This window comes from Somniosus microcephalus, chromosome 7, assembly GCF_052327205.1.
Source record: "Somniosus microcephalus isolate GS21.2 chromosome 7, FLI_Smic_1.0, whole genome shotgun sequence".
NCBI lineage: Eukaryota > Metazoa > Chordata > Chondrichthyes > Squaliformes > Somniosidae > Somniosus > Somniosus microcephalus.
Window position 1 is genome coordinate 17,402,091 of NC_140993.1, and position 18,609 is coordinate 17,420,699.

General features: G+C 48.0%; 1 protein-coding gene across 1 annotated transcript in view; it reads left to right on the top strand.

Moving 5' to 3' along the window:
• Window positions 1–18,609, top strand: part of laptm4b (lysosomal protein transmembrane 4 beta) — a 92,404-nt gene that overhangs the window by 15,337 nt on the left and 58,458 nt on the right. Inside the window, exon 2 of the mRNA XM_085992273.1 lies at window positions 12,256–12,367. Within this exon, the coding sequence (XP_085848399.1) occupies window positions 12,256–12,367 (112 nt within the window). The remainder of the gene's footprint in view (window positions 1–12,255; window positions 12,368–18,609) is intronic.

An 18,609-nucleotide genomic window follows, 5' to 3' on the forward strand; every position in this document is an offset into this window, starting at 1 on the left:
CCCACCTGACCAGTCCATTGATATCTTCCTGCAGTCTACAGCTTCCTTCTTCATTATCAACCACACGGCCAATTTTTGTATCATCTGCAAACTTCTTAATCATGCCTCCTACATTGAAGTCTAATCATTGATATATACCACAATAGACAGTTGGACAGCACAGCAATAGTTCTGGAGTCGGGTACAGTGAATTGAGAATTAGAACTTTGTTGTCATGAGACATACACATAGAATTTGATCCCTTGCTCCCACATAACATCGGCAAGGGGCAGCATGCACACGAGCAGCGTGCGGGGGGGTTGAGGATGGGAACTTGGGGCAATTCGACGTTGGTTGTGGGGGTCATAGGAGGAGAATCCATTGCAGGCGATTGTGCTGGGAATAATGGGAGAGGTGGAATTGGAGAAGTGGAAAGGTGAGTGCTGTGGAAGGTGAGGCGATGTAGCCGGATTGAAGGATTGTGGCGAGGTTCTGAACATGTGCATATTGTGAACACACGCTCGGTAAGAACGGGACTGAGTTCGATAAAACTTACTTTGCGTCGAACCTTTAGACGTAGCAGGGGGAAGGAATCTGTTCCCATCAATCTGTCAGGGTTGGGGAGCCACAGGGCCGTGTAGATACGGGGCCGTGCCCTCCGGGCAAGGTAGGTTCTGGACCCAAGTGCAGAAACCAGGCTAAAGGCAGGTATACAATCTTAAGGAACAATACTTTATTCATTACTTAACTAGATTCACAACACTAGATTCATACAAGAAAACACAACAGCATACGTAAAAAACTCGAGACAGCAAAACACCAGATAATACATAGAACTCGAGACAAGAACAATATACATAGAACTCGAGACAAGTTACAAGACAGCTAGTCAAGATAGGAACTCAGGACAGCTTCCATGAGGAAGCCCACTTGTCTATACTGAGCTTGCGACAAGCTACCACAAGGGGCAACCGGCTTGCCGAGGCTAAACTCCAGACAAGCTACCCCAAGGGTAATCGGCTTATCAATGCAAAGCTCAAGACAAGATCCCAACGGCTCCCACATAGCAACACGCTAGTCCCAACACAATCCGGCTGAACTTGAATCAAATAAGGGCTGGATTTTCCGGGGGACGGGGGGTGGGGTGAGCGGGCGTGATCGGAGGCGGGTCGGGTGGGAAAGTGTTTTTTTCTCCCCTCAGCGGGTCAGGACCCCGCTGTGAAACCGCCGCCACGCACCTTTACCAAATGTCAGGTCTGTCAGCGCTGAGCAGACCCAACACGCAGCGGCGGGGACGGCAGTTACAATCGTTACTGGCTTGTTTACAGCCGTTGACAATGGTTTTTTCCCCAGCTGTTTGGATTTGACAGGTCGCCCACCGGTTTCCCGCTGTGCCTAGAACTCGTTAGTGAAGCTGAGGCAGGAGGTCAGTGGCCATTGAATCAGCTGATGAGTTGACAGCTTCAAATGTCAAGTCAAAGCTCCCAGCTGGTTGAGAAATGTTCCATTAGCCACTAGCTTCTCTAAACTGCATTTCCACTACAGATTCACCATGCTGCACATCTTTACACAAGTCCCCATCCAGTCTGACCTCATTACCTCTCTCACCATTGACAGATCGCTTCTGTCATCTCTACTTCACCTGCCATCTATTTCATCAGCATGGGTGCCATTGAAACTCTCTCACCTTGGTCCTCAGAATCCCACCACGATCAGACCCGACACCATCATCACCGGGCACACCAGCAGCACCAACAACAACACCAACATTCTCCGCAATCACCTGATGCTGCACAGGACAGAGGGCATCAGCACCCGCCCACATTGCTGCCCGGGACGCCAGGGATGGCCTCACCATGGCCAGATTCACTTCACTTGACACTGTACACCCTGGCTGCCATATGATGCGCCAGGTTGGCACCACCCCACACCAACACCATAAAGCATCCCTACAATACCCAAGCCATTCCTTTCACACTCATCACCATTGTGGGGGGTACCGTTATGTCTCACCATTCACTGCAACTCACTAAGCCACTTCCAAAGGTGCACACAAATCTGTCCAAGAATGCAAATAGTTGAAAATAAAGGTTTCAATGTTTGACAGCACATTAACAGAAACTTTACATGAACATTGCATAAAACACCCAAGTGGCTACCCTTGTGTGTTGTTAGTTGGTATAATTGCACTAGGATGAGGGTGAGTGTGAGGGGTGGCTAGTGAGATGGGGATGTGATAATGTAGATAGAGAGGGATGGGTGGAGGTGCAAGGTAAATTGGTGTGAATAAGGATGTGCAGGAGTAGGGTAGGGAAGGTAGAGTGATGGGGATGTGATGAGAGGCACAGCAGGATGAGGTTGAATGTGGCTTGGCAGTAACATTTCGTGATCTACTGAGAACATTGAAAGGTTTGCGCCACTGCAGCCTGGTCCTCCTGACCACATCCCTGCTTGTGCCCTCCTCTGCAATGTGCAACCAGGCTGTGTTGATCTCCTGGGAGGTCTCTTACGCCCATTGGAAGGGAAGAGGACCTCCCTGCATGCTGTGACTCCCTCCATAAACAAATGGAGGGAGTCATGGGAGAGCCTGGGTGCAGCCCTCTGCCTCTGTGCAGCGCTTGTCGGTGTTTGCAGCACCTCAATGCTGTAGAACACTAACAGCACAACTGTCAAAATAAAGTTGGCCGTGGTCCCTTTAAGGAAACCGGCTGATGGCGCGTCATGAATGATGTCACCAAACCTGCTTCCTCTAATTGGCCGGGAAATGCGCTGGGCGGGGCTTATCAAGCCCAATCAGGGGAAATTCATTCCAGAGGCCGGGATGGAGCCGGCAGCGGGGTCGGGACCCACCACCGAGCTGCCAAGGTTCGTAAAATCCAGCCTGAAAGGGTGCGGAGGGTGTTCTTACTCACTATGCCTGTCAAAGGTATGGGATACGGAAGCACTGGAGGAGGGGCGGTGTGCTCCATCCGAGCTAAAGGTTGATATTAGTGTCGAGTCAAGATGGATGGTAGCAGTAAGAGTGCACCGTGCAGTTCCGGTGCCAAAGAAAAATCAATTCTCCAGCACTTTTATCCAACGCTGTGAGCCATCACCATGATATATACACAGATGTGCACAAAAAATATGATAATTAGCATTAATATTGGGAATCATGGAAGAGATAAGTGTGACTCACTAGATACGTGCATCTTGGTGATCAGTGGTTTGGGAGATAAAAATACCGGCCATGCTCACCAATAAATTCTTGACAGGGTAGATGCTGAGAGACTGTTTCCCCCTGGCTGGAGAGTCTAGAACTAGGGGTCACAGTCTCAGGATAAGGGGTCGGCCGAAGCATACGAGAGCATAGGTCTTACACTAAACATCCATAAGGTAAGATAATGGGACTTAAGGCAGATAAATCCCCTGGACCTGATGGCTTACATCCTAGGGTCTTGAGAGAAGTAGCGGTAGGGATTGCGGATGCATTGGTGTTAATTTTCCAAAACTCCCTGGATTCAGGAAAGGTCCCAGCAGATTGGAAAACTGCTAATGTAACACCCTTATTTAAAAAGGGAGGTAGACAAAAGGCTGGAAACTATAGACCAGTTAGCCTAACATCTGTGGTTGGTAAAATGTTGGAGTCCATTATTAAGGAAGCAGTAACAGGACATTTGGATAAGCATAATTTAATCGGACAGAGTCAGCATGGTTTTATGAAGGGGAAGTCATGTTTGACAAATTTGCTCGAATTCTTTGAGGACATAACAAACAGGGTGGATAAAGGGGAACCAGTGGATGTGGTGTATTTGGACTTCCAAAAGGCATTTGACAAGGTGCCACACAAAAGATTACTGCACAAGATAAAAAATCACGGGATTGGGGGTAATATACTGGCATGGGTGGAAGATTGGCTATCTAACAGAAAACAGAGAGTGGGGATAAATGGTTCATTCTCGGGTTGGCAATCAGTAACTAGTGGTGTTCCGCAGGGGTCAGTGCTGGGACCCCAACTCTTTACAATCTATATTAACGATTTGGAGGAGGGGACCGAGTGCAACGTATCCAAGTTTGCCGACAATACAAAGATGGGAGGGAAAGCAGTGAGTGAGGAGGACATAAAAAACCTGCAAAAGGACATAGACAGGCTAAGTGAGTGGGCAGAAATTTGGCAGATGGAATATAATGTTGGAAAGTGTGAGGTTATGCACTTTGGCAGAAAAAATCAAAGAGCAAGTTATTATCTAAATGGAAAGAAACTGCAAAGTGCTACAGTACAAAGGGATCTGGGGGTCCTGATGCATGAAACACAGAAGGTTAGTATGCAGGTACAGCAGGTGATCAGGAAGGCCAATGGAATCTTGGCTTTTATTGCAAGGGGGATGGAGTATAAAAGCAGGGAAGTCTTGCTTCAGTTATACAGGGTACTGGTGAGGCCACACCTGGAATACTGCGTACAGTTTTGGTTTCCATATTTAAGAAAAGATATACTTGCTCTCGAGGCAGTTCAGAGAAGGTTCACTCGGTTGATTCCGGAGATGAGGGGGTTGACTTATGAGGAAAGGTTGAGTAGGTTGGGCCTCTACTCATTGGAATTCAGAAGAATGAGAGGCGATCTTATCGAAACATATAAGATTGTGAGGGGGCTTGATCGGGTGGATGCGGGGAGGATGTTTCCACTGATGGGTGAGACTAGAACTAGGGGGCATAATCTTAGAATAAGGGGCTGCCGTTTCAAAACTGAGATGAGGAGAAACTTCTTCACTCAGAGGGTGGTGAATCTATGGAATTTGCTACCTCAGAGAGCTGTGGAAGCTGCGACATTAAATAAATTTTAAACGGAGATAGTTTCCTAGCTGATAAGGGAATTAGGGGTTACGGGGAGCGGGCAGGGAAGTGGACGTGAGTCTAGGTTCGGATCAGCCATGATCCTATTGAATGGCGGAGCAGGCCCGAGGGGCCGTATGGCCTACTCCTGCTCCTACTTCTTATGTTCTTATGTTCTTACAAAGGTCCTCTACCAACCTGCCCCTGCCACACAGTACTGCCCCCCGATTATCAAAATCCATGACGAGGCCTTGGACAACGTGGACCACTTTCCATACCCCGGGAGCCTACTGTCAACAAGGGCACACGTCGACGACGAAGTCCAACACCGCCTTCAGTGTGCCAGTGCAGCCTTCGGTTGCCTGAGGAAGAGAGTGTTTGAAGATCAGGACCTCAAACCCGGCACCAAGCTCATGGTCTACAGAGCAGCAGTGATACCCGTCCTCCTGTATGTTTCAGAGACTTGGACCATGTACAGCAGGCACCTCAAAGCACTGGAGAGGTACCACCAACGCTGCCTCCGCAAGATCTTGCAAATCCATTGGCAGGATAGGTGCACCAACGTCAGTGTTCTTGCTCAGGCCAACATCCCCAGCATCGAAGCTTTGACCTCGCTCGATCAGCTCTGATGGACGGGTCACATTGTCCGCATGCCCGATACGAGACTCCCAAAATAAGCGCTCTACTCGGAGCTCCGGCACGGCAAGAGAGCCCCAGGTGAGCAGAGGAAACGCTTCAAGGACACCCTCAAAGCCTCCTTGAAAAAGTGCAACATCTCCACCGACACCTGGGAATCCCTGGCCCAAGACCGCACAAAGTGGAGGAGAAGCATCCGGGAAGGCGCCGAACACCTCGAGTCTCTTCACCAGGAGCAAGCAGAAGCCAACCGCAAACAGCGGAAGGAGCGCACGTCAACCCAAGCATCCCACCCACCCGCCCCTTCAACCACTATCTGCCCCACCTGTGGCAGAGACTGTAGGTCCCACATTGGACTCATCAGTCACCTGAGAACTCATTTTTAGTGTGGAAGCAAGTCATCCTCGGTCCCGTGGGACTGCCTAAAAAGAAAATAATCTCAGGATAAGGAGTCGGGCCATTTAGGACTGAGATGAGGAGAAATTTCTTCACTCAGAGGGTGGTGAATCTTTGGAATTCTCTACCCCAGAGGGCTGTGGATGCTCAGTCGTTGAGTATATACAAGACTGAGATCGATAGATTTTTGGACACTCAGGGAATCAAGGGATATGGGGATCGGGCAGGAAAGTGGAATTGATGTAAAACTTCAGCCGGGACCTTATTGAATGGCGGAGCAGGCTCGAGGGGCCGTATGGCCGACTCCTGCTCCTATTTCTTATGTTGTTATGTGTCAGTTTTGATGCATATGTGGTTCGCACAATACCCGATGCTGAAATGCTAACTGGGAATGAGCCATAACAATTGAGGCCAATGGTTGTCTTGCCAACTACCAGCATTACTGTCTCCATGTTGAAACGCAGGTTGCAGGTGTCCTGCCTGCAGATGACAAAGCTCTGTCAGTTGACCTGTAACAAGGTGAGACACTTGTCCTGGGCCCTTGGTAAATAGGTACACCAAGGTCTGCAGAATGGTCTTCTGATATACCAGGCATGCATCTTGTACCATCTCCTCCATAAGATTGAGGTGCTTTACAAACAGATGTAACTTGTTTTAAAAAAAAAGGAATGTCTTGCATTTCTATAGCGCCTTTCACGGCCTCAGGATGTCCCAAAGCGCTTTACAGCCAATGAAGTACTTTTTGAAGTGTAGTCACTGTTGTAATTTAGGAAATGCTGCAGCCAATTTGCGCACAGCAAGCTCCCACAAACAGCAATGTGATAATGGCCAGATAATCAGTTTTTAGTGATGTTGATTGAGGGATAAATATTGGCCCAGGACACCGGGGAGAACTCCCCTGTTCCTCTTCGAAATAGTGTCATGGGAACTTTTACATCCACGTGAGAGCAGACGGGGCCTCGGTTTAACGTCTCATCCGAAAGACGTACCACAGGTCATCCGTCAACCTTGTGCTCCCGGTGGGAAGTGTGACACCCATCAGGAAACCCGGAATAACAACAGAAAATGCTGGAAAAACTCAGCAGGCCAGGCAACATCCGTGAAGAGAAAAAAGAGTTAACGTTTCGGGTCAAACCCTTTGTCAAAACCCGGACACTTGCTCTGCACAGTTTCCCAAACCCAAAGCCCAGAAACCCGCGGGCTGTACATCTCAGTGTAAGTTGCTGGATGTGCTCCCCTTTGACCTCCCGCCACGGTTTGTCGGCGGCGAGGGAAAGCGCTTTGTTCAAATATGGCGGGTGCGCGGCCACACCTCTAGGGGGCGCATCTTGTGCGCCAGCCTGGCTCGCCCTGTTAGAAACTGCAATGCTCTTGTGTTGGGGTTGACGGGGCCACGATCCAGGATGAGACCCCTGGGGTCTGGCCCCACATCCGCCGTTTAGCAGGGCCGCTCACCTGGTTTTATCCAGTGCACCAGCCAGCCAATATCCCACCAGACCAGGGCGCTGGAACTTCTGTCCTGAAAGCTTTAGGCTCGTGTGGAACATACATACCGGCATGGACCAGTTGGGCCGAATGGCCTGTTTCTGTGCTGTACTTTCTATGTCCCTGGCCACGCTCCCTCCTAAGCCACTGCAAGGGGCTGTGATATATCAGCCCATTGTAGGGTACAGTAGCGTAGTGGTTATGTTACTGGACTTGCAATCCAGGGGCCTGGAATAATGATCCAGAGACATCATTAGTCTGCTCCTCTGCTCCCCTGCTCTCTCCTCCTCCTCCCTCCTCTGCTCTCTCCCCACCTTCCCTTCCCCTCCACTTGCTCTCCTCCTCCTCTTTCCTCAACTTCCCCTCTCCTCCTCTGCTCTCTCCTCAACTTCCCGTCCCTTCAAGAGTTCAAATCCCACCACGGCAGCTGAGGAATTTAAAATCAGTTAATTAAATAAATCTGGAATAAAAAACCAGTATCAGTAATGGCGATCATGAAATTACCGGATTGTCATAAAAACCCATCTGGTTCACTAATGTCCTTCAGGGAAGGAAATCTGCCGCCCTTACCCGGTCTGGCCTATGTGTGACTCCAGACCCACAGCAATGTGGCTGACTCTTAACTGCCCTCTGAGCAAGACACTCAGTTGTACCAAATCGCTACAAAGAAGTATATGCACTGTGGGAGTACCTTCACCTCACGGACTGCAGCAGTTCAAGAAAGCGGCTCACCACCATCTTCTCAAGGGCAATTAGGGATGGGTAATAAAAATGCTGGCCTTGCCAGCGACGCCCACATCCCATGAATGAATAAACAGAAAAATAAAATCCCGCTTAATTAAACGGTTAGGAAATCATGCACAGTGCGTGCCTGAATTTCCAATATCTCTCGCCCAGGAGGGTGAGGCTCCCTGCCTGGAATGTCAGGTCGGAAAATTACTTGCTTTATCTTCAAGCTGGAGACTGAACCATTAGCAGCTAAACGCTCTTCCAATCTGCCATAGGAGGTGCCCCGGGGCATACCTCAATGTCTATCTCCCCAAGAACATTTTAAAAATTCATTCATAGGATGTGGGTGTCACTGGCAAGGCCAGCATTTATTGCCCATCCCTAATTGCCCTTGAGAAGGTGCTGGTGAGCTGCCTTCTTGAACCGCTGCAGTCCATGTGGTGAAGGTGCTCCCACAGTGCTGTTAGGGAGGGAGTTCCAGGATTTTGACCCAGCGATGATGAAAGATTGCCGATATACTTCTAAGTCAGGATGGTGTGTGACTTGGAGGGGAACTTGGAGGTGGTGGTGTTCCCATGCGCCTGCTGCCCTTGTCCTTCTAGGTGGTAGAGGTCGCAGGTTTGGGAGGTGCTGTCGAAGAAGCCTTGGTGAGTTGCTGCAGTGCATCTTGTAGACGGTATACACTGCAGCCACAGTGCGCCGGTGGTGGAGGGAGTGAATGTTTAAGGTGGTGGATGGGGTGCCAATCAAGCGGGCTGCTTTGTCCTGGATGGTGTCGAGCTTCTTGAGTATTGTTGGAGCTGCACTCATCCAGGCAAGTGGAGAGTATCCCATCACACTCCTGACTTGTGCCTTGTAGATGATGGAAAGGCTTTGGGGAGTCAGGAGGTGAGACACTCGCCGCAGAATACCCAGCATTGCAGAGCTGATTAATGTTAATGACGGGTTAGACAGCTGGTGCAGGCAGTTCACGGTCACCTGCAATCCTGCTGATCTATTAGCCAGGACTTAGGAGTAAGTAGTGCTATTTGGAGGATCGGCGGTCTTCACAGTGTCTGGCAGGTTTGAGATGTGACACTTGCAATGCACAGGACTCAAGATCCTAGATTTCGGAAGGAGGCGCGATCTGCACCAGATGTGTGACAGAGTGGGACATCCGCCTGCCTGACCTCGTGCAGTGCCGTTCCCACCGTGATTTCCGGGATCAGCCTCATTTTACATAGAATTACATAGAAAGTACAACACCGAAAGAGGCCATTCGGCCCAACTGGTCCGTGCCGGTGTTTATGCTCCACGTGAGCGCCCCCCCTCCCTCTTCATCCCACCCCATCAGTAAGTAATTGGTAGAAGGATTAGAGGGGAGTTCAGGAGAACTTTTTTCACCCAGAGGGTGGTGGGGATCTAGAACTTGCTGCCTGAAAGGGTGGTAGAGGCAGAAACCCTCATCACATTTAAGAAGTACTTGGATATGCACTTGAAGTGCCGTAACCTACAGGGCTACGGACCAAGAGCTGGAAAGTGGGATTAGGCTGGAGAGCTCTTTGTCGGCTGGCGCAGACACGATGGGCCGAATGGCCTCCTTCTGTGCCATAAATACCTATGATTCTATGAACATATCCTTCTATTCCTTTCTCCCTCATGTGTTTATCCAGCTTCCCCTTAAATACATCAATGTTATTCCCCTCAACCACTCTCTGTGGTAGCGAGTTCCACATTCTCACCACTCTCTGGGTAAAGAAGTTTCCCCGATTGGATTTATTGGTGTCTATCTTCTATTTATGGTCCCTAGTTTTGGACTCCCACCCCCCCGCCCCACAAGTGGAAACATCTTCTCTACGTCAATTGAATAGTTAGCTTGGGCTTTGGAAAGACCTGTCACTGGGGAGCTTGTCCACCTGGTCGCAGACAATGGCCCAGAAATTCGGGTCGGGGGCTTCCCGCGGGTGCAAGCCTCCGACCTGCACTTACCTTGCGCACCGGCCGTTGAGCTGTGAGCCCCCGTGGAATTGCGATCCTGGGCCTCCTCCAACTGCCGGCACGCAGTGCTTGCGTATCCCAGGGGCGTCCCCTGGGATCACGTGGGCCATGGAGAGCCAATGGTAGCAGGAAATGCTTCATTCATAAGTTTGAAAGGAAGAGCTGTCAAACCTATAAATACTATAAGCCCCAAAACATCACTAAATCTTCAAATACATTTTTTTTTAAATCACATTTTTAAATAACATGAAATAACTATTTTAAACAATAACTTAAATTTTTGAAAAAAAATTACATTTTCTAACGGGGCTAAAAATAAACTTACTTTAAAGTATTTAAAAATAATAAACCTGTGGAAAAAATGTTTTAATTTTAATTAATTCACCACTTACCTTGTAAAAAGCAGGCCCTGCGACTGCTTTTTAAATGTGTAACTTCTGGAGACTTACCCTCCCAGAGAAACCTGGAAAAAAAGCCTAAGTTCAATGCGCACGCGCAGCCTCTCCCGCGCACGCGTTCGAACTCTGAACCCCTTCCTTTAAGGGAACGGAAGTTCCGGTTTCCCGCGCATGCGCAGTGCATGCACGAAACCGGCACTTCCATTGGGCCTACGGGTGAGTACCCCGTGCGTACTCACCCGTGGAGACCCGAAGTTCTGGGCCATTACCCTACTTGCAGCAAGCTTGAAGGACCAGACGTCATCACAATCCTTTTGGTTGAACCGAGGGAACATCGGCTTGTAAAAATGTCTGGACTGCTGCAGAGTCCGCTGATATGTGGATTCTGATGTGGAAATCCCACTGCAGGAGGTTAGAAAGAAAGAACTTGCATTCACATAGCTGCTGTTTCCCGGAATGGCTGGCGCAATTTTAAGCGCTTTCATGGTGGGTTTTTTCAAGCCTTCGTGAATGGGAAGGTGGCTGATGCTCATGATTTTTTTTCCCATCTCACGGAGCACGGTGCCATCGGGGCAAATGGCGGGCGAGAAGCGCATGAGGACCCCACTATTTATAAAAGGAGGGAGAAAGAAAACAGGGAACTACAGACCGGGTTAGCCTAACATCAGTAGTAGGGAAAATGCTAGAGTCTATTATAATGGATGTGCTAACAGGACATTTAGAAAATATCAACTGGATTAGACAAAGTCAACATGGATTTATAAAAGAGAAATCGTGTTTGACAAACCTACTGGAGTTTTTTGAGGATGTAACTGGTAGAGATAGAGGATCAGCCATGATCTTATTGAATGGCGGAGCAGGCTCGAGGGGCCGAATGACCGACTCCTGCTCCTGTTTCTTATGTTCTTCTGGCCTATAATGATCAGTCACCTCATGCATTCCTGCCACTCTAATTGGAGAAGCACTAGATTAGAGTTAAGAGTTCATATTTCACATTCACCACAGAATTTTTAGGCTTGTGTATTTATAGCCTGTAGCTCAAACATAGAATCATACAACATAGAAGGAGGCCATTCGGCCCATCGTGCCTGTGCCAGCTCTTTGAAAGAGCTCTTCAATTAGTCCCACTCCCCCCTGCTCTTTCCCCACAGCCCTGCAAATTTCTCCTTTTCAAGTATTTATCCAATTGCCTTTTGAAAGTTACTATTGAATCTGCTTCCACCGCCCTTTCAGGCAGCGCATTCCAGATCACAACAACTCGCTGCGTAAAAAAATGTCTCCTCATCTCCCCTCTGGTTCTTTTGCCAATTACCTTAAATCTGTGTCCACTGGCTAACGACCCTCCTGCCTCTGGAAACAGTTTCTCCCTACGTACGCTATCAAAACACTGCATAATTTTGAACTCTGCTCTAAGGAGGACAATCCCAGCTTCTCCAGTCTCTCCACATAACTGAAATCCCTCATCCCCGGAACCATTCTGGTAAATCTCCTCTGCAACCCTCTCCAGGGCCTTGACATCCTTCCTAAAGTGCGGTGCCCAGAACTGGACACCATACTCCGGCTGAGGCCGAACCAGTGATTTATAAACTGATCTGTTGTCTGTATTAAAGCAAATCTCTGAATGGTATCCATTTCTTCTCACATTCTATAAACTCTGTAATTTCTTGGAGACCATGTACAGGATATTTATAACGTTCTATAATGTGTAGGTTATAATTAAATATATTAATATTGATTAATTAGAACCATTGAAAACAATTTGCATTCTCTTAGAAGACCCTTGGGGATTGGAAAAGATCGGCTTTTGATCCGCGTTATTTACTGATCTATTCTTCTCTTCCATTAGCTGATCAATGGCGTGGTGCTGCTGATTTTACTGTCTGCACTCAGTGACCCAGAACGGCACCATCTGCCCCGTGCTGAACTCGGCAGTGACTTCGACTTCACCGATGATGCCAGTAAGTCCATAAAGTTTGTTCATTGTCTCTCTCCCTCTCTCGCTACCGCCCCTCACCACCACTCACCTCACTCACTTAATTGTCTTAAGTCAGCTGTGGCTCAGTTGGTAGCACCCTCGCCTTTGAGTCAGAATGGTTGGAGGTTCAAGTCCCACTCCAGAGACTTAAGCATAAAAATCTAGGCTGACACTCCAGTGCAGTACGGAGGGAGTGCTGCCCTGTCTGAGGTACCGTCTTTCAGATGAGATGTTAAATCAAGGTCCCGTCTGTTCTCTCCAGTGGATGTAAAAGATCCTGTGGCCACTATTTTGAAGAAGAGCAGGGGAGTTCTCCCCGGTGTCCTGACCAATATTTATCCCTCAATCAACATTGCTAAAATAGATCATCTGGTCATTATCGCATTGCTGTTTGTGGGAGCTTGCTGTGTGCAAATTGGCTGCATTACAACATTAGCTGTAAAGTGCTTTGCGAAGTCCTGAGGTTGTGAAAGGTGCTATAGAAATGCAAGATATGCTGAACCTTTATAAAGCGCTGGTTAGGCCACAACTGGAGTGTTGCGTCCAGTTCTGGTCACCACACTTTAGGAAGGATGTGAAGGCCCTTGAGAGAGTGCAGAGGAGATTTACCAGAATGGTTCCGGTGATGGGGATCTTAGCTACAAGGACAGGTTAGAGAAGCTGGATTTGTTTTCATTGGAGCAAAGGAGGTTGAGGGGTGATTTGATAGAGGTGTACAAGATTATGACGGGTTTGGATAGGCTAGACGGGGAAAGGCTGTTCCCACTAGTTGATGGTACAAGGACTAAGGGACACAGATTTAAGGTTTTGGGCAAGAGATACAGGGGGGATGTGAGGAAAAACTTTTTTATGCAGCGAGTGGTGAGGACCTGGAACTCGCTGCCGACGGACGTGGTGGAAGCGGAGACACTCAATGTTTTCAAGGGGAGACTGGATAGGCACTTGAGGGAAATAAACTTGCAGAGCTACGGGGACAGAGCGGGGGGAATGGGACTGACTGGATTGCTCTACAGAGAGCCGGCACGGACTCGATGGGCCGAATGGCCTCCTTCTGTGCCGTTATGACTCTACGACTCTATATGATCTTTCTTTCTTGTGTAGCTAACTCAAAATGTTGTCGATTCTAAGTAAGCAGCCCGTCAGTGGCCTGTTCGGAATCGTGCTGTGACCAACACTAGAATCCACTATAACAACAGAAAACGCTGGAGATACTCAGCAGGCCAGGGCAGCATCCATGGAGAGAGAAACAGAGTTAACGTTTCAGGTCGATGAACTGGAAAACAGCAGGAAATGGAAAGCAGGTTTAGGGGCTGGGGAAAGGGGGAGGGGATGAGAGCACAAAAGGGAAGGTCAGTGATAGGATAGAAAGCAGGAGAGATTAAGAGACATTGAGAGACATTAAGAGATATTCAAGGCGAGAGGAGGTGGTAATGGGACAGGTTAAGGAGCAAAGGATGGCTCTAGATGGGGTGTGAATTGCGCTGGCAGAATGAAGGACAGCTGCCATGTGGGAGGGAAGAAGAAAAAGTGGGGGGGGGGCCAAACAAAAATTGTGGATAAAAAAAAAGAGAAGAAAAAATATATATATGATAGGGGCCGAGGTTATGATCTGAAATTGTTGAATCCACTAGGCTGTCCTAATTTCTGGAGACTAAGCCGCTTGAACTGGCTTTACTCTTCATACGTCACCAGTTATTACGAGACTTTAAAACTAAGAGGGATTCAGCCGCACTATACTGTATTCTCCCCGTCCAAAAGAAATACCGGTGCGGATTAAAGCGGAATTACCCTTTGCTGGTAAAGTCCCTTTTCACTTGCTTCTGAATCGCTACATGGGATTCTGCGCTGCATGTGTGACCACAGTATAGCCTGCCTGCAAAGACTTGGAAAATGATACCTAATTGAAGAAGCCTGTGGCTGCATTCCGTATTTAACCTCTCTTAGCATTGCATGTTAATTTTTTAGATTTTTGAATGCAATCATGGTTTCTGTCGCATCGGCAAAGTGGATGCAGTGGTGTGTAATTGGGGAGAGGGAGGGTAACGCACGTGTACGCTCTATGCGTGCTGAGCGCAGACTTGCTTTTAAAATGAAAACAAATATATACATGTCAATTGTTTTAAAAAGAACGAGTTAGATCACCACTTAAGGAAGTGGCCCTAGAAATAGTAGATGCATTGCTGGTCATCTTCCAGAACTCGATAGACTCTGGAACAGTACCCATGGATTGGAGGGTAGCTAATGTTACCCCACTATTCAAAAAAGGTGGTAGAGAAAAAGAGAGGAATTATAGACCGGTAAGCCTGACATCGGTAGTGGGGAAAATGCTAGAGTCTATTATAAAAGATGTAATAGCAGAGCACTTGGAAGGCCGATTTTAATAGGATAAGGCAGGATCTGGCCAAAATGGACTGGGATCAGCTACTTGTAGGAAAATCCGCATCGGAGCAATGGGAGGCTTTCAGAAGGGAGATTGAGATCATACAATGGCAACATGTTCCCGTAAAGGTCATGGGTGGTTCCAAAAACCACAGGGAACCTTGGATGTCAGGGGATATACGAGAATGGATTAGGAAAAAAAGGAGGGCTTTTGGCAGATACAAAAGGCTAAAGATGGAGGAAGCCCTAGGGGAGTACAAAAAGTGCAGGGGGGATACTTAAAAAAGAAATTAGGAGATCAAGGAGGGGCCATGAAATAACACTGGCGAGCAAAATAAAGGAAAATCCTAAGATGTTTTATAAGTATATTAAGGGTAAGAGGATAACTAGGGAAAAAATAGGGCCCATTAGGGACAAAAGTGGCAATCTGTGTGTGGAGCCGGAAGATGTAGGAGGGGTTCTAAATGAATTTTTTGCATCTGTTTTCACTATGGAGAAGGACGATGTAGACATAGAAATAGGGCGGGGGGACTGTGATATGCTCGAACATATTAACATCGAGAGGGAGGAGGTATTGGCGGTTTTAGCAGGCCTAAAAATGGATAAATCCCCAGGCCCGGACAAAATGTATCCCAGGCTGCTGTGTGAGGCAAAGGAAGAGATTGCGGGGGCTCTAACACATATATTCAGAACCTCTCTGGCCACAGGGGATGTGCCAGAGGACTGGAGAACCGCTAACGTAGTACCATTATTCAAGAAGGGGAGTAGGGAAAAACCGGGGAACTACAGGCCAGTGAGCCTAACATCAGTGGTAGGTAAATTATTGGAAAAAATTCTGAGGGACAAAATTAGTCTCCACTTGGAGAGGCAAGGATTAATCAGGGATAGTCAACATGGCTTTGTCAAGGGAAGATCATGTCTGACTAATTTGATTGAATTTTTTGAGGGGGTGACTAGGTGTGTGGATGAGGGTAACGCAGTGGATGTGGTATACATGGATTTCAGTAAGGCCTTTGATTAAAGTCCCGCACAGGAGACTGGTCAAGAAGGTAAGAGCCCATGGAATCCAGGGTGCCTTGGCACATTGGATACAAAACTGGCTTAGTGGCAGAAGGCAGAGGGTGATGGTCGAAGGTTGTTTTTGTGACTGGAAGCCTGTGGCCAGTGGGGTACCACAGGGATCGGTGCTGGGTCCCTTGCTGTTTGTGGTCTACATTAATGACTTGGATATGAATGTAAAAGGTATGATCAGTAAGTTCGCGGATGATACAAAAATTGGTAGGGTGGTAAATAGCGAGGAGGGTAGTCTCAGTCTGCAGGACGATATAGATGGGTTGGTCAGATGGGCGGAACAGTGGCAAATGGAATTTAACCCGGAAAAGTGCGAGGTGATGCACTTTGGGGGGACTAACAAGGCAAGGGAATACACAATGAATGGTAAGACCCTAGGCAAGACGGAGGGTCAGAGGGATCTGGGTGTGCAAGTACACAGATCCCTGAAGGCGGCGGAACAGGTGGATAAGGTGGTAAAAAAGGCATATGGGATACTTGCCTTCATTAGCCAAGGCATAGAATATAAGAGCAAGGAGGTTATGATGGAGCTGTATAAAACACTGGTTAGGCCACAGCTGGAATACTGTGTGCAGTTCTGGTCGCCACACTACAGGAAGGGTGTGATCGCTTTGGAGAGGGTGCAGAATGTGATGAAACATTCCATTCATCACTCATCAGTATTTCTCTGCCTGTGACTGTGGTTGGTTTCAGTTTCATTTCCATTGTATTGTACTGTGTGTAGGGCTCCGCCCATACCTGGCTCCTATGTAAGCTGGCCCAGCCTGCAGCACATCCAGTACGGCAGACCTCTGGATGGAAGATACATTCTCCTCTGTGTGTTACCTTCTAAGTCAATAAAAGCCTTGTTTTGTTTCGCTAACATCGAGTCTCGGATTTATTGAGGCACATCACAGAGGAGATTCACCAGGATGTTACCAGGGCTGGAGCGCTTCAGCTATGAAGAGAGACTGGGCAGATTGGGTTTGTTTTCCTTGGAGCAGAGGAGGCTGAGGGGGGTCATGATTGAGGTGTACAAAATTATGAGGGGCATAGATAGGATGGATACTAAGGAGCTTTTTCCCTTAGTAGAAGGGTCAATAACAAGGGGGCATAGATTCAAGGTAAAGGGCGGGAGGTTTAGAGGGGATTTAAGAAAGAACTTTTTCACCCAGAGGGTGGTTGGAGTCTGGAACTCACTGCCTGAAAGGGTTGTGGAGGCAGGAACCCTCACAACATTTAAGAAGCATTTGGATGAGCACTTGAAATGCCATAGCATACAAGGCTACGGACCAAATGCTGGAATATGGGATTAGATTGGACAGGGCTTGATGGCCGGCGCGGACATGATGGGCCGAAGGGCCGCTATCTGTGCTGTATAACTCTATGACTCTATGACAGTGACCGGATCGGACAAAGTCAACATGGATTTACAAAAGGTAAATCATGCTTGACTAATCTACTGGAATTTTTTGAGGATGTAACTGGTAAAATAGATAAGGGAGAACCAGTGGATGTGGTGTACTTGGACTTTCAGAAGGCTTTCGATAAGGTCCCACATGAGAGATTAGCGTGTAAAATTAAGGCACATGGGATTGGGGGCAAGGTATTGACTTGGATAGAGAACTGGTTGGCGGACAGAAAGCAAAGAGTTGGAATAAACGGGTCGTTTTCCGAGTGGCAGGCAGTGACTAGTGGGGTCCTGCAAGGATCGGTCCTAGGACCCCAGCTGTTCACAATATATATTAATGATCTGGACGAGGGAATTGGATGTAATATCTCCAAATTTGCAGACGACACAAAGCTGGGTGGGAGGGTAAGCTGTGAGGAGGATGTCGTGAAACTCCAGTACGATTTGGACAGGTTGGGTGATTGGGCAGAAACATGGCAAATGCACTATAATGTGGATAAATGTGAGGTTATCCACTTTGGTGGCAAAAACAGGAAGGCAGATTATTATTTGAATGGCAATAGATTGGGAGAAGGGGAAGTGCAAAGAGACCTGGGTGTTCTTGTGCACCAGTCGCTGAAGGTAAGCATGCAGGTGCAGCAGGCAGTTAAGAAGGCAAATGGTATGTTGGCCTTCGTAGCAAGAGGGTTCGAGTACAGGAACAAGGATGTCTTGCTACAGTTGTACAGGGCCTTGGTGAGACCGCACCTTGAGTATTGTGTGCAGTTTTGGTCACCTTACCTGAGGAAGGACGTTCTTGCCATGGAAGGAGTGCAGCGAAGATTCACCAGGCTGATACCTGGGATGGCAGGAATGACGTATGAGGAGAGATTGTGTCGATTGGGCTTATACTCACTGGAGTTTAGAAGATTGAGAGGGGATCTCATCGAAACCTATAAAATTCTGTCAGGCCTGGACAGACTAGATGCACGAAGGATGTTTATGATGGCCGGGGAGTCCAGAACCAGGGGTCATAGTCTAAGGATAAGGGGTAAGCCATTTAGGACTGAAATGAGGAGGAATTTCTTCACCCAGAGAGTGGTGAACCTGTGGAATTCTCTGCCACAGAGGGCAGTGTAGGCCAGTTCATTAAATATATTCAAGAAAGAGTTGGATATATTTCTTAAGGCTAAAGGGATCAAGGGATATGGGGAGAAGGCAGGGACAGGGTACTGAATTTGGATGATCAGCCATGATCTCATTGAATGGCGGAGCAGGCTCGAAGGGCCGAATGGCCTACTCCTGCTCCTATCTTCTATGTTTCTATGTTTCATTGCATACAGGAGTTGCGACCCTTTGTGTGAAGAAGTGCTTCCTGACATCACCACTGAGCGGCCTAGCTCTGA